This window comes from Jatropha curcas, chromosome 1, assembly GCF_041381405.1.
Source record: "Jatropha curcas cultivar XTBG-Jc1 chromosome 1, XTBG_Jcur_1.0, whole genome shotgun sequence".
NCBI lineage: Eukaryota > Viridiplantae > Streptophyta > Magnoliopsida > Malpighiales > Euphorbiaceae > Jatropha > Jatropha curcas.
Genome location: NC_143151.1, coordinates 32528644 through 32543345, shown reverse-complemented (window position 1 = coordinate 32543345; position 14702 = coordinate 32528644). Strand labels below are relative to the sequence as shown.

Sequence of the window (14702 nt, the reverse complement as noted above, 5' to 3'; positions counted from 1 at the left end):
AGTGTACCGTGGGTGGCCCCGCAAGATTCTCATCATGAGGCATAGAAGTTAGAACGCTGTCGTTTAAATAGCGGTATACCTTGGAAGGCAAAAAATTTCAGACGGGGGGTTTTAGGCTTTTAAATTTAGACCCCACTGTATGTGTTATTTGTCCAGAGAGAGAGTAACTTGTGTCAAGTAGAGATAAATTGTACTCGCCGATAAAGGTAGACACCTTAGCCAGGAAGTATAGAAGCGGGCTATAGTCAAACGACATGAGTCGAAAAACCAAGTTACACCGTTAAACTTCGCGAGCAAGTTACACCGGTAAACTTCGCGAGTAAGTTGGGTGAAAAAGTGCGTCCTTTTAAAACCCATGGGAATAAGCAGTGTGCATTTGGGCTTGCATTGACCACTCCAAACGACATTTTGACTACTAAGTCCTACCCGAAACGAAAATCGGTCTTACACGCGTTTGATTTTGCTACATGCTCTCTACTTTTTCTAGAGAGAATAGAAATATCATTACAAACAAAAAGAAGAGTCAATTAAAATGACGAAGTATGAAAAAGAAATTCTATACTGATACTCCAAAAACATGGAAAGATTACTGGTTCACTATCCTCAAGTATAAAAATTACATTCTGTGTTGTTTTATTACTAAAATTCCATTTTGTGAATTAGTTTCTATGGTATACGAGTCATTTACACTGACAATAGTATACAGACATAGGCAATGAAGTAAGATTATTGTGAAACAGTCTCAAAATGCACCAAGCGATGCTGATTTTCTATGTATCTTTCCTGTTCCACTACCAGAGTCCTTCAGAACTTGTGCGAACTTCAATAATTCAGATTTCTCAATAGGGTATGAATCTTGATTTTCTGGCAACAAATTGTTAGCAGTTATCCCACCAGATAAATATCTTCTATGCCACACTGAGTCACTATTTCTTCGAACCATTTTGATATCCTGCATTTCATCTGTGGTCGGATTCTTCAGTCTCCGGATATCTACAGAATATCTAGCTGAATGCCTAGGTAAATCTGGAGACTGGCTTTTTGCTCTGTTAGATTGCAGATCACTTGCAGCATCAGTTGTAGTTGAAATGCATGAACTGCCACGTGGCGAATCTGAATCTTCTGCTCCACTTTTGCCAGATGATGACCCATGATTATGATGTTGAATGTCTTTTCCCAGAATAAGTTTCCTAAGCTTGTTGAATATTTTGTCTTTGCTTGAGTTTTTGGTTTTTGTTGAAACTGAAGAATCATCGAAGTCTGTTGGGTCTAAAATATATGAAGTGTGACAGGATGACCACTGATCACACTCAAGATCCATAATGTCGATCCCTTTCTCTCCAGTCCCTTCAATATTTGCATATTCAAGTATTAGTTGTTTCGCTTTCTCCTCAGACTTGGGACTGAGAGATTTGCTTAGGTCTCTTGCAACTGTTTTACCTTGTAGGGGCTGAAAATTGCGCAATTCATATCTCAAGCAAGCATTGATCCATCGCAGATAGACTAATTCCTCAACATCAGTACATCTGTCTGTCTGAAGTCGCTCAACTTCTTTCACCAATTCCTCATTTTCCTGTCTCAACTGGTTGCTAAGTGCTCTAAGCGCTTCAATCTGCGACAAAATCAGCCTAGAAATTTAGTACAAGAATATTGGTTATAAAAATAAATAAACAAGAGAGAGATTTCAAAAATGAATAGAATACCTCTGGATTTGCAAGAATTTGGGTGGACTCCAACTTACAAGCCAATTCGAAATTTTCTAGATGCAATCTAGAGTTAGACTGTCTTAAATCTTCTGCCTCGGCCTCCAAATCCTTCAGCGTTTCCAACTTTGATTGAATATCTGAATCAGTTGCAGCAGCCTTGATTTCTTGTTCTTGCAGCCTAGCTACTCTTTTTTGAAGAGCTAAGATCTGTTCCTTGTTCCGCTCAGCTTCAGATTTCAGCATCTTCCTAAGCAATTTAATTTTTGCTCTTGCGGCATCAAGATCAGCAACAATTTTTGCTTGATCAGCCAATTGTGCCTGTAGTCGTTGATTATCTTCCTGCAAGTTCTTAATCTTGAGGGTCAAAAGCTTAGTTTCCACATGATTTATCTTTAGACGGTTCTGCAACTCTATCATGGCAGTTTCTTGCTCTTTAAGGCCATAACACTCCAGCAATTGGTCCTCAAGATTTTTCTCCCTCTCTTGAAGCCTTCCAACAATGGCCTTCAGATGTATAATCTCTTGCTCACAATCATCCATTTCCTTACTACTAAATGCTTTTGGAGTTTCCATGTCTGACCCATGTGTTTCTAGGTCCTTCTTTGGAGATAACCTGGCATTTAGGGCATTAAAGTCCAATTCCTGCACAAGATCATTAAATTCTGGAAGGAGGTACCCATCTTTATCTCCATCACATGTAGCACTTGGAGAAGGAACAACCATGGTGTTATCATCTGCAACCTTGAGCAAGCATGCATCTTCCTGTCAGACAAAAACCCAGAAATAATGTTTTTTAAGTTAAAAACATAACCACCATTAGTAACCAATTTCTATTTGAATAAATAGCTACAATCAACTATAAGTCTTGACAAGTAGGAAGCTGAGATGAGTTACTTTCTTGGATTCAGTCACGACAAACCTGTACTTATTGCATTGAAACAAGCAAAAAATAATTTTACAGACGGCTAAAATCTCATGTTATTACGATAGAATAAGAAAATGAGCAGATATAACAAGACAGATTTAAAACACAGTTTAAGGTTAGCAAAAAGAAATCAACTACTCAATGTAACAAAAATATGAAAAGAACTTACATTTCTTTCTGCTGGAACTTTGATGCTGCCCGAATTCGGGGTTTTCTTCATTGCAGCTCTTCTTCCATCATCATGATCTGAAAACATAAATAGTACAATTAAAAAGCTGGACACAAATACGAAAACCAAGATTTTATTAAGACTAGTTAGCAACCAACGGTCTGCAGCACCTGAAGAGCTCGGGGAGCGATCAAGCCGAGGAAATTTGGCCCTTCTGCTTTTCATGCGAGAAAACAGAAATCCAGCAAAAGAAAGGGCTAAAGCAGCCCCAATTTTGAATAGAACAGGCCTAATATCTTTCTTATCTTTCATCATATTACAATTAGAACCTCTAATTGCAGTTAAATTTATGCATGCACATAAAGACAGAGAAGTAAATCATAGGTCTTCGTCATCATCGTCCATCTAAAATGCCAAGAATAGAAATATTAGCATCTCTGCATCAGATTGAGAAATAGAATAAAAAGGAAAAATATATAAGCAACAGCACCACATAGCATATATAATCAAGAGAAGCATATGTCAATTCCCAATATAGGAAGAACTAAATCGCCAGCACTTATATAGTTATGAACATACTAAATAAAACACGATCCACACCTTATTATATGAACAATAATGTTGAAAACTTCAAAATAAGCAACAAATGGAGGTTCAAGCCCAGAACTGAAGGACTTTACCAATCACAGATTAAACCACAAAAGCCTAGAAGATCATTAAACACACACGCAAAAAAAAAAAAAAAAAAAAAAAAAAAAAGCCCCTTTCTGTTCAAACCAAATTCCATAAAAATTTAAATAAAAAATTCACTTAAACCAACGAGATCAACATAAAAAATAATCATAGTAAGCAAAAAAAAAAAAAAGCAAAACCCAGTTCAACTGAAGACCGGTCATACCCAAAATCAGAAGGAAACCCGTGTCAATTTTAAGCCACAAAGAACCATAAAGTAATCAAAACTCATAAACTCGATTCAATTTGTATTGATTTTGAGAGGGATAAACGGAGGACTTACAATTAAAAAGAGGTGGTATCAAATTGATTCTGAAATGTGAATCAACTAAACAGTAACGCTTTAATTACTGTTTTTAGTCTCTGTTAGAAACTGCATCGGTCTTTTTCTCTCTCCTTGGCCACAATCCTCTTTTTTGTAACCAAAATCCAATCTTTTTTTGATTATAAAGTGCTTTCTGTTTTCAAAATCAGTGTTGTAATAAAACACGCAGCCTATATTGGGGTTTTGTCTTGTGTCCTGTTGAATGTGATCTTCAAAAGCTTAATTAGTGAGAGAAAGAAACAGATTCTTATTCCAAGTTGATAACCAAAAGGAAGCTACCAAGGTCAAGAGACATCTTCTGTTTTTAATTAAAAAAATACGATTACTCTGTGTTTTTGAATTAGTTCACTGTCTTAATTATTAATTTAGACAATAGATAAAACAAATAAATAGTAGCAGTATTAATTTTTATTTTGAAATAATTAACACGTCAATTAAATGTTATTCTGTTATGTAATTAATTTTCCCTCCAATTTCTGGCCACCTCGTCATTGACAAATGACAGTACGTTTGATTTAGGGACAGGTTCCGCATGTGTTGGCCCGTTGCTTTTTTTTTTTTTTTTTTACATAATTTTCCTTTTTTCTATTTTAATTTTATTATATTTTTTTTATTTTTAATACTTCTTCTGCTCTAAATTATTTGTAAGATTTCTAAATTTATATATTTAGATAATTAATTTTCTCATAATAACTTTTATGATTATCCATTAAATGAATGATTTTTATTGATATATTTGAATTAAAGATAAAAAATAATAAAATAATTTTTATTAATTAAATTTTTAATATGCGTTTTTTGTCGAACTATATAAATAAAATGGAACGAAATGAATATTTATTAACTTTTTTTAAATTCATCGGGCGAAATAATATCCTGTTATTAATAGTTTTTAAAAATAATTAATACTTTTTAGTATGCTGAAATGACAACTGAAGTTAAAAAAAAAAAAGAAGCACTTGTAACTAAATGGAGGTGGCAATTGTTTTTAGATATTTTTCATATGATGATAAATTGTAATTTAATTTTAAATTGCTGCATAATAATATTATTATGTTATTTGAATGGGTTATAAATTTTTGGGGAAAAAAAAAAGTAGAAAATCATATACTACTTTCGTTCCAAAAAGATAATCTACTACTTTCGTTCCAAAAAGATAATCTACTTTTTATTTTCACACAAATTAAAAAATATGGTTAAAAGACCATTTTATTAATATAACTTTCCTATTATGGATATCTTAAATAACACATGAGTATTGAAATAATAATTAATAATTAATGAGGGTTATTGAAAATAAGGTAATTTAACAAAGGTATAGTAAACAATTGAATGATTAACTACAATGCAAAAAAAAAAAAGAAGGAAAATATACTATATTTCATGACAAACCAAAAAGAAAAAATATGGACTATATTTTTGGGACGGAGGGAGTATTATTATTCAATAATTTATAATTAATCTAATTCATTATTGCTAATAAAGGAAATGAATAACTTTGTTTTAGAAACGCTATAAATAAATGGTGACATCTAAGGTCATTTATGTAATTTAAGTGCATATGCCCTCAAAAGAGATTTGCTACGTTTTCAACATCCCATTTACGAAGATCTTAAAAGTTTGGTAACAACTAATTTTCAAAAATTAAGGGAGACAACAAATTAGAGATTTAATCAAAAAAGAGCAATCATAAAACATTAAAACGAAATTAATCCCATAACAAAAAAAAAAAAAAAAAAAATCAAATTTTCATATAAGTTCGTAAGTGTATTTGATCATGACACGATACTCCTAGATTTGTGTGGCACAGCAATAGATTTGTTTGGTCCAATTTTTGTACTGTATTAATAATTAATTATGGTAATAGAATGATACTATGAATGCTGCATTTTAAATCTTTAACAAATTTTTAAACTCTGAACACGTGTTTGCTAGTTTGTGATTAATCTGATGCTTGTAAATTAATGAAATAAGATCAACAACCTGACACATGGAGTATACACACTATTAAATATGACCATGACATTTACACATGCAATAGAAGACCTTCTTCAATGACTGTAAGTGCTGAGGTTGGGAGAATTAATGGCCCATGTCTTGACACAGCAGTTAGCGTGCAAAAATGGTCTTTAAGTTTGAGCTCGTGGAGGTGTTTGTAGACAGCAAAGCTTAAAGAATAAAATTACAAACAGCTACATAAACATTCCAAGTTATAATCATAAATGGACATTAATAACAAATACAACAGCAGAATCACATGAATCATCCACGTGAAACATCCCGTAATTTTATTTTCGAAACTTTTAAATTTTATTAAATTAAAAATCAGAAATTTTGATTGCGTGGGCTGCAAATACCGTGTAATATAGATCCGCGAGTTGATCCCAAGCCCAAAGTATAGTATCGTAACTCCTAATAGAGAATTTTCTAAACTCCTTAAGAATTATTTTGGGCGTTAAATATTAAATCAATTAAAATAAATTAATTGGACCCGTAAACCCGATTGAAATTTCGGAAAAACCAGGTGAAAAATCCATAAAACAAATAAAAATCGAGTCAAACCACCGATTTGGACTAAACCAGTTCGAATCAAACCGAAATAGTCTAGAAACCCAAATTTTCTTTGCTTCTTCTCGAGCGCATGAGCCCCCCTCCTCTCTCTTCGTTTTTGGCCACCGTTTGGCGGAAACAAGGCGGCGACAGGCCCCCTTCGCGATGGTGGTTCTGATTCTGCCTCTCCTCCCGATGATCAGATCCCCAGGAGCACGAACGGAGGCTTCATCCATCGACAGCCTCGTTCCTCGATCTCCAGCGACACTAGGCGATTCCTGCGAGTTGAAGCTCCAAAATGAATCTTGATCAACTCAGCTCCTCCACGCGAAGATTTTCCATCCAAGAATCGACGGATTCTGTGGAGGGAACTGAAACCACCATGAGTGGCGGAGTGGAGATGGCTGTGGCTGTCGATCCGCCCAAACGAGACACTATCTCCTCAAAACGACACCAATTTCAGCTTCTACAAGTGATTTCGAGCATTTTGGTGTAGGTGTTGCATGATTCTGGGTCATTTGGCTTTTCCGGCCATCGTACACGGTGGTGTCGACGGCGATCCGGCGAGGCCTCAAGAGTAAGAATCATCTCCTCCTCGCGCAGATTGTGGAACCGTTGTCCGATTTTCGATTGGTATGTTCTAAGACTTAGTTCCTCATTTTTAGTATAAATTCCAAATTTAAAACTATTAGATAATTAAATTGATTTCAACTAAATAGTTAATTGAATATAATTTGTGTTAGGGAATCTGGATATATATTTAAATATTTAGCTACTATTAATGTGATTGGTTAATTCATAACAGTAGGTGTATTTTAGCGAGACTATAAAGGAGAAATTGGTTACTTAAGTTAGTTTAGTTTGAGTTAATGATTATTGTTGGACTATAAATCAAATGAGGCCGTGGATTAAATTCTCGATGTGATACGAGTTACTTAGAACATAATATGTAAATTTGAATAGAGTAACACCTTTGGTTCTAATAAGTGGCAACTAATGTGAAGCTAGTGCTATTTTATATAAGTTAATATAGTAATGGATTTATTTATTAAGTTAATTGGAAGTGGTATAAATATGTCACAATGGAAGAAAATTTATGAAGCTTTAATTGACATATTTTTAAGTGGCGAATTTAGTCATTTAAAAGATACATTTATCTAAGTGTAATTTAATTAAAGTAATCATTCTTAGCGACTAGTCTAGAATTTTGTAAAAGTATATTTATGACCGTAAGGTGGATGAATAAAGATTTATTTATATTTATATATATGTGTACGAAAGGTTTTATTTATTTGATAACTAGTTAAAGAAGCTAATTATATTAAGGTGAAGTGAAAATGTCTGATAATGTGCTTGGCTCAATGAAGATTATTTCAATTTATATGTTGAGGGTTAAATGTAATATTGATATTGTTATTTGAATGGAGGAAGGGAAAAATTAAATTGCTTGATCGCCCGATGTATGGGCTGTGTGTAATGATCGATATCTATATATATTAAGTTGTGTTTCTTTAAACAAGTGGATAATCCAATTTTGAGGGGAGATGCTGTCGAAATTTCGGCAGAATCTAGTCTAGATATAGCAAATAGATTAGTTGTTAATTTATTAGAGTAATTCGTTAATTCTCCATTTAAATTATTCCTTGTTCTACTCCAATTCTTCATTTGCATTCTTAATTTCCTTAGATCGTTCAGACCTGTCTACTGTTCCTTCAAGTCAAATTCCAAGATCGAGCACCTTCTCTTCACTATACCAGTGAATAATAATAATAAACAGTGCTCTACCATCTGCATCATGCATAGTTACATTATCACTAAATGCTATAATTATCTATTTATTTGATTATTATTTATTTAATTCATTACTTTTCTACTTATTGTATATTTGTTTATATTTGTACATTTGCATAATCTTTGTTTATTAATGTGTTGTATTTAAATGTGATGTTTGATTATTTGTGTTGTGATTTTGTTATGCCTTGTTTGTGTGGAATTAGGATGAAGTGGGTTACCATGAGTTTGTGAGGGCGGTCAGCGATACCGTCGGCCAAATATGGGGAGATCGGCTCCCCCGTGTGCACCTGATGATATGATATAGATGATATAGAAAACCACAGGGTGTCCTCCTGTTGGTATAGAAAAGAAAAGAGAGAATGGAAAAATAATGAGAGAGCTTGTCAAGTGAGAATTAAACCGATCGGCCATGTATGGGGGATCGGCTTCTTGGTGCATACGTCATAAGAGGATGGGTCATGTGAGAGGACGACTCATCGGGGGTTTCGGTGACGCCACTGGCTAATTTCCACGTGATGTGATTATGTGAAGGTATTTATATTTGTGAGTGCTGTTGTTATGCCATCTGTGTAATCACCTGCATGATTATATAACTAGTCGGATGACTAGACGAGTATACTTACACATTCGGGTGAATGCATGTATTGTGCAATAATTATTATTTTAGCCTCGTTTTTAAGGTTAAGGCTTAGGGAAGGCTGGTTGGAGACTTAATTGACAGTTGAACGTTTTACCACGTTTTTTGGCATTGATGGGAACAGTCCGTCCAGCTTAGATCAATGTCACAACGGTTTGAGCTTGATGCTCCAGAAGCTGTCGAAGTAGTATTTCTCATAAAACTCACATGTCTTGTTTATCTTGTTTAGCTTTTCAGGAAGTAGATTCTTCTAAACCCTAGTTAAAACTCTATTTCTTTCACCGCAGAGCTAAAGAAGAAAATATTTAATTTTAATATTTAGTGTAATTGTGAGATTACAAAATCTAAATGTTCTGTTTAATATTGAACTCTGCAGTTGTAGGAATAAAATCAACAAACTGATGAGGATGTTCAATTAATCATTTATGAAAATGCTTGAATCTGTTAGCCCATATTATGTATATATTGTTTTATTTTTGGGCTTGAGCTATAAATTGTTTCAGATGTTAAATTTGGCCAAAGAATAATAAAATAATGAGATTTATAATGCATAATAATATGGGCTGAATGCTTGATACAGCTATTGATATAGTTAAGTTTTGTAGTTTCGGCTTACTACGGGTCTCGGGGGCTTTAAGCTTATCTGGGCTCTAGTCCCGGTGCGGCTCATGGAACGGATCGTGACAATGATTATATTAGAAAATGAGAAAAAGTATACTAATGAAAAAGATATAGCAAAATACACAACAGAGGAACTTTTATTTTTCAATGATTATCTCAACACTCTTTCTGGGCATAAGATAATCTCGTTTCAGAGTTTGCTGACTATCTTTTCTTTTCAGGGTCCTACCTTACAAAAACAGTCTGCTGAAATTCAAGCCTCCTTATTGATATCCAGAGAAATTTACTTCCCCGCAAATTAAAGATCATTAATCAGTCCTCTCTCCTGTACAAAATTTACAAAAAAAAAAAAAAAATGTTCACAAATGTAAAGAGAGAATTTAAAATTGCAACTACACAACAACAGATAAAGAGGACAAATGAAAGCAAAGGTGCACCTCTAGCAGTTTAATCAGCCGTTTCTCTCCGAAGTTCCAAAATTTGATCTTAGGAATGTGAGAAGTTTTGTTCCAATCCTTCTGGTAGCATTGTTGCAGAAAAGGAGAGCAAGTTAATATTAGCTCCTTTAATGTTTCCTTTCTCAGAATTTGGTCTGGTACTGACTTCAGCTTTGGACACCAAGCAAATGACAAAGTCTGAAGCTTTGGCATTATTGTTGTGCTAGTACTATCTCCGTTTCTGCTGAACTCATCCACCCACCCTTCCCAACTCCGCATTCGAACAAACCGCAGTTTTATCAGTCTAGGGAATGCAATAGCAACTGAAGATGATGAGGAAGACTGAGTTCCTATTCCCAAGAACTCATTACCTACCCTTTTCACTCCATCCATACCCCATATTCGAAGAAATTCAAGATAAGGCAGTCTCCCTAGTGGAGGCAAATGCTTACAATTTCTACAATTTGTAAGCAAAAGCCTTTTCAAATTAGTTAAAGAGATCATCCAACTAGGAAAAACTGTAATGCCTTGATAATCATATATTCTCAATTCTTGCAGATATGGAGTTGGCTGTAGACCATCCATTAATTTGCTATCATGAGCTTTTCTCCATTCTACATCCCCTCTACCGAACCAGAGTTCTAAAGGATTCACTCCTGTCTTTTTATTCAGCTCTGCTTGCTTCGCCTCGCCAACATCAGCTACATTTTCTAACCCCCTTATACTCAAGTAACCTTGAAGGTTTGTTAAATAGCTCAAATCTTGAAGAGAACATTCTTGGTGATTGTCTTGTCCGATATTAAACCGGTCTAATGACCTTAAACAAGTTAGTCTCCTTATTCCTTTTGGTAAAGCTCCTTCAAAACCTATATTATTCAAATGCCTCAAGCTGATTAGCTTTTCCGTACCGCTAGGCAGTTTTACTAACCTGACACACCAATTGATGTTCAAGGTTTGTAAATTGTATAATTCGCACAAGGGTTCAGGCAACTCCTTCAAGTCCTTGTTATAAGACAAGTCAATTTGTCTTAAATGGATAAGTTTACCTATGGTGGATGGAATTTCTGATATGTTACAGTTTGACAGGTTTAAGGTTCTCAAACAAGTTAATCCACTAAATATACTAGGCAAGGCAGCTCCAATCTTTGAATTCCCTTTACATTGAATCCAGAGACTGCGAAGATTCTTTAGCTTATAGAAGGATATTGGAAATGACATTTCTTTCCCAAGCATTAACCTTAAATGGCGAATTTCTTTACCAAGAGTTTCTGTCCTCAAATCTTCATGATCATTGACCTCTATACTAAAACATTCATTCTTTCTTATGTACTGAGCAAATTCATGCACTATGTCACACATTTTACAACTTATTACACCACCATAATCATTTTTCCTGAAATCTTCAAAGAAAGAAAGTGCAACTAGGTTCTGGAAGTATTTTTCACCAATTCTTTCCATATCATCTACAGATGTTTGCCTAAGATAACCTTGAGCCATCCACAATCGAATCAATTCATCTTTTTTAATCACATAGTCTTTAGGAAAGATAGCACACAATGAAAAACAAGGTCTCAATTCTGAAACTAAGTTATAATAGCTCAACCATAAAGAGGCAAAACCACTTTGTGTGTCTGTTCCTTTTTCCCATACCTCTTCTAATTCCCATACCTCACTTTTCAATACGCTATCCCATTCTTGCCATGAATCTTTCAGCCGCAGAAGACTCGCTAGAGTTTTTGCAGCTGAAGGTAAACCATCACATTTCTTTACAATTTCCCTACCAATAGCTTCTAATTGCCCTCTATTTTCATTTTTCTTTTCAAAGAATGCAATTTCACTAAATATTGACCAACAATCCTCAAGAGACAATCTTCCTAGTTGGTATACGTTCTCTCTACTGCAACCCATATTCTCTGCAACAATTTCATTACGTGTGGTCAATAAAATACTACTTCCAAAGGAAGCAGAGATGAAAGAGAGTCTCATTTGGTCCCACTTACTGGGTCCATCTTCCCACACATCATCAAGAACAAGTATAAACTTTTTCCCTCTAAGTAATTTTTGTATTTGTTGCATTATAGCTTCAAACTCAACCAAAAGAGGGGCTGTATCAGTCAGAATTTCAAGAATTGCTTTTGCTATCTTAATCGCATCAAAGGGTGTTGACACAGACACCCAAATTCTACTCTCAAACAGCTTTTCCACTTCACTATCATTGTAAACAAGTTTGGCTAAAGTAGTTTTTCCCAATCCTCCTATCCCTACAATAGAGACTACTTGAGGGTTTGATCTTGCATCTTTTAACATTTTTATAATTGCATTTTTGTCCTCCTCTCTACCCTTTACTTCAGAAACATCAACAGCGGAGGTAACGACAAGTCTTCTAACAACTTGTTCATTGGCTTTTGTTGGATCAAAATACCTCTTTTTCTCCTCGGCAATTTCATCTAATCTTACATTTAGTTTCTTAATTTCACTAGCAGTATCATATCGATAACAGATTTCATTGCAAGAAAAGCAATAAGATGGGAAAAATGAACATACTTGTTTGATAACGGGGAAGTGAAGGAGTTGCCTATCTAAACAACTATGACCATATTCACCATCTTCTTCTGTCTGTTCTTTAGCAATGGCGGTGCTCCATTCGTCAAGCACGTCGTCGATGGCATAGGACACGTCTTTGAGGTTATCTAACCATTGCTTGATTGTTGCATTTTCAAATTCCATTTTTTCTGCTTCAACTAGCACTCCTTGTATGAATCTGAAATTGCTTGCAAGCTTTTCAATGTCTTCTTCTACACCCGTTACACGCTTAACTTCTTTTTCTGTGATTTTGGCTAGCTGTTGCAGAGCTATAGAAACAAGTGTCTCAGCCATATCACTCAAAGGTTTATGGTGATTAATTGATGAAAGTGAAATTGTAGTATTTACGATTCTTGTGAGGAAGTTAACGCTTCAATGCTTCATATTTATAGTGCATGGGATGGGAAAGAATAATTTTTTGCCTTCGATTGGAAAGGTAGATTATTTTATGGAAACGTGCACTCGAAATTCAAATTTGTTTAATCAATTAACCTTATAGGTAAATAAAGCATATTTGGATTATTATATCTTTGCATTATAATGTAGATAATTGGAGCTTCAAATCTTGACATTTGTTCTCTTGTTCGACGTTAAAAAATAAATTAGTGGGTGTAATTAATTGTGTACAAAAGGTTAATTTCATAACTCAATCATCAAAACTAAATTAATTGAAATTCTCTATTAGCTAAATCAATTTGATCGAATTGATCATTCCATATAAATGAAATTACAACGAATTAATTTTGACAATTTTCAAAAAATAATCAGTTTGATTTTCAATTTTAATGAAAATCGAATTGAATATTTTGAAAATTAAATCAAAACATAAATTCACTTCAATTCAATTTTGTTGGTTTAACCGATTTCAGCCCTGGGTTTAACAAATTTTTTTTTTCTACTTGAATTTAATGATTTTTTATTCTTTAGTTCACCCACTATACTAATATCTATACGCTTTTCTTACTAAAAAGATTTATTTACTTGTCTAGGTGTGTTTTCTTTATAATAATCTATGACTTAGCTAAATTTTTTAAATTTAAGTAACGTTGCTAATTGTTCTTAAGTTTTTAATGGTGATTGGGATCATTCACCTGTCAATGCCACGCGTGCTAATCTCAACAAGCTAACCATTTTACTAATTCATCATAGTTATGGTTGAGATATCCCATTCCTTACCCGATCGTCTTACTTGTATGTTTGTATGCTTCTTTTCAGTATTTTTTATATGTCTTACAATTAATATTAATAGAAAATTATTACTTGTTTGTTACAGTGAATGGTTAAAAATACTTTTAATAAAAAAAATGATTTTAATTGATTTATTTTATATATATATATATATATACCGGGTATAGATAAATCATTTTCACTTGAAAATAATACTCTTGCACTTTAAAATTATCTTATCAAATTTTAAAATGCCTAAGAAATTGTCATAACTTTTTTTATTGAAGTAAACTATCATAAAAATAATTTTTATAATTATTGAATTACAATTTGTATCAAAACAAAAATAGGTATGGTCATTGATTAATATAAGTGTAATTTTAAATCTAATATTATTTATCATCTAACAAAATCTGATATTATTTTTATATAAAAACATTTTATAGTAGACAGCCAATTAATTGCTCCTTCATGCTAACAATGAAAATGAAAAATTGATTGCTGGCTTTGTGTTTATTGGAAAAAAGGAACTATGCATTTAGTTACTGACATCTCGTGTATGGATCTATGTTATATATTAATTAATAAAATAAAATTTTAAATTAAATCAGACTATTTTTATCTATATATTGAAAAAAGAAAAATAAAACAATAATAATCTTATTATTATTATTATTATTTTTTTGATTTACCTTGTATATAAATGGCTCACGACGAGTTTTATTCGTGTAGAAAAGGGTAACATGTTCTCTTTTAAGATATGACATCCTGTCCTGTGTGTGAGTTGCTAAGGGAGGCCAGTTTACATACGTATGCAGATGACGTGGATCAATATAAATATTGTTTTAAAAAATGAGTTAATATTTTTATAAATCCTAATTTTAAATATTTTTAAATAATATATTTTAATATATATAATAGTAACTATACGATGATAAATTAAAAATAATATTATTTAAAAAATAAAAAAACAAAAGATTGAACAATGTTGATCATATCAAATAAATTTGTTAAAATCACCGTTATGTAATAAAACTATATTTACTTTATTTGAAA

At 33.2% G+C, this 14702-nt stretch overlaps 2 protein-coding genes and 1 long non-coding RNA gene across 4 annotated transcripts; 1 reads left to right on the top strand and 2 right to left on the bottom strand.

The window, feature by feature from the left end:
• Positions 1-578: 578 nt before the first annotated feature.
• AR791 (actin binding protein family) lies at positions 579-4160 on the bottom strand. 2 transcript variants are annotated; one of them, XM_012213666.4, is made up of 5 exons: positions 3816-4160; positions 2971-3205; positions 2801-2877; positions 1704-2468; positions 579-1612 (listed from the first exon to the last, which is right to left on the bottom strand). In XM_012213666.4, the coding sequence occupies exons 2-5, from the start codon at positions 3113-3115 to the stop codon at positions 743-745; spliced, it is 1857 nt and encodes a 618-aa protein (XP_012069056.1). In that variant the 5' UTR covers positions 3116-3205; positions 3816-4160; the 3' UTR covers positions 579-742. The 2 variants fall into 2 exon arrangements, with proteins under 2 accessions (XP_012069056.1, XP_020533939.1); XM_020678280.3 differs by lacking the exon at positions 3816-4160 and adding an exon at positions 3699-3804.
• A 2212-nt stretch (positions 4161-6372) lies between these two features.
• Positions 6373-9290, top strand: LOC110009225 (uncharacterized). The gene is made up of 2 exons (XR_002284099.3): positions 6373-7040; positions 8405-9290. It is a non-coding gene; the product is annotated as an uncharacterized LOC110009225 (long non-coding RNA).
• A 280-nt stretch (positions 9291-9570) lies between these two features.
• LOC105631700 (putative disease resistance protein RGA1) lies at positions 9571-12880 on the bottom strand. The gene is made up of 2 exons (XM_020678279.3): positions 9897-12880; positions 9571-9784 (listed from the first exon to the last, which is right to left on the bottom strand). The coding sequence occupies exons 1-2, from the start codon at positions 12771-12773 to the stop codon at positions 9758-9760; spliced, it is 2904 nt and encodes a 967-aa protein (XP_020533938.1). The 5' UTR covers positions 12774-12880; the 3' UTR covers positions 9571-9757.
• Positions 12881-14702: the final 1822 nt, after the last annotated feature.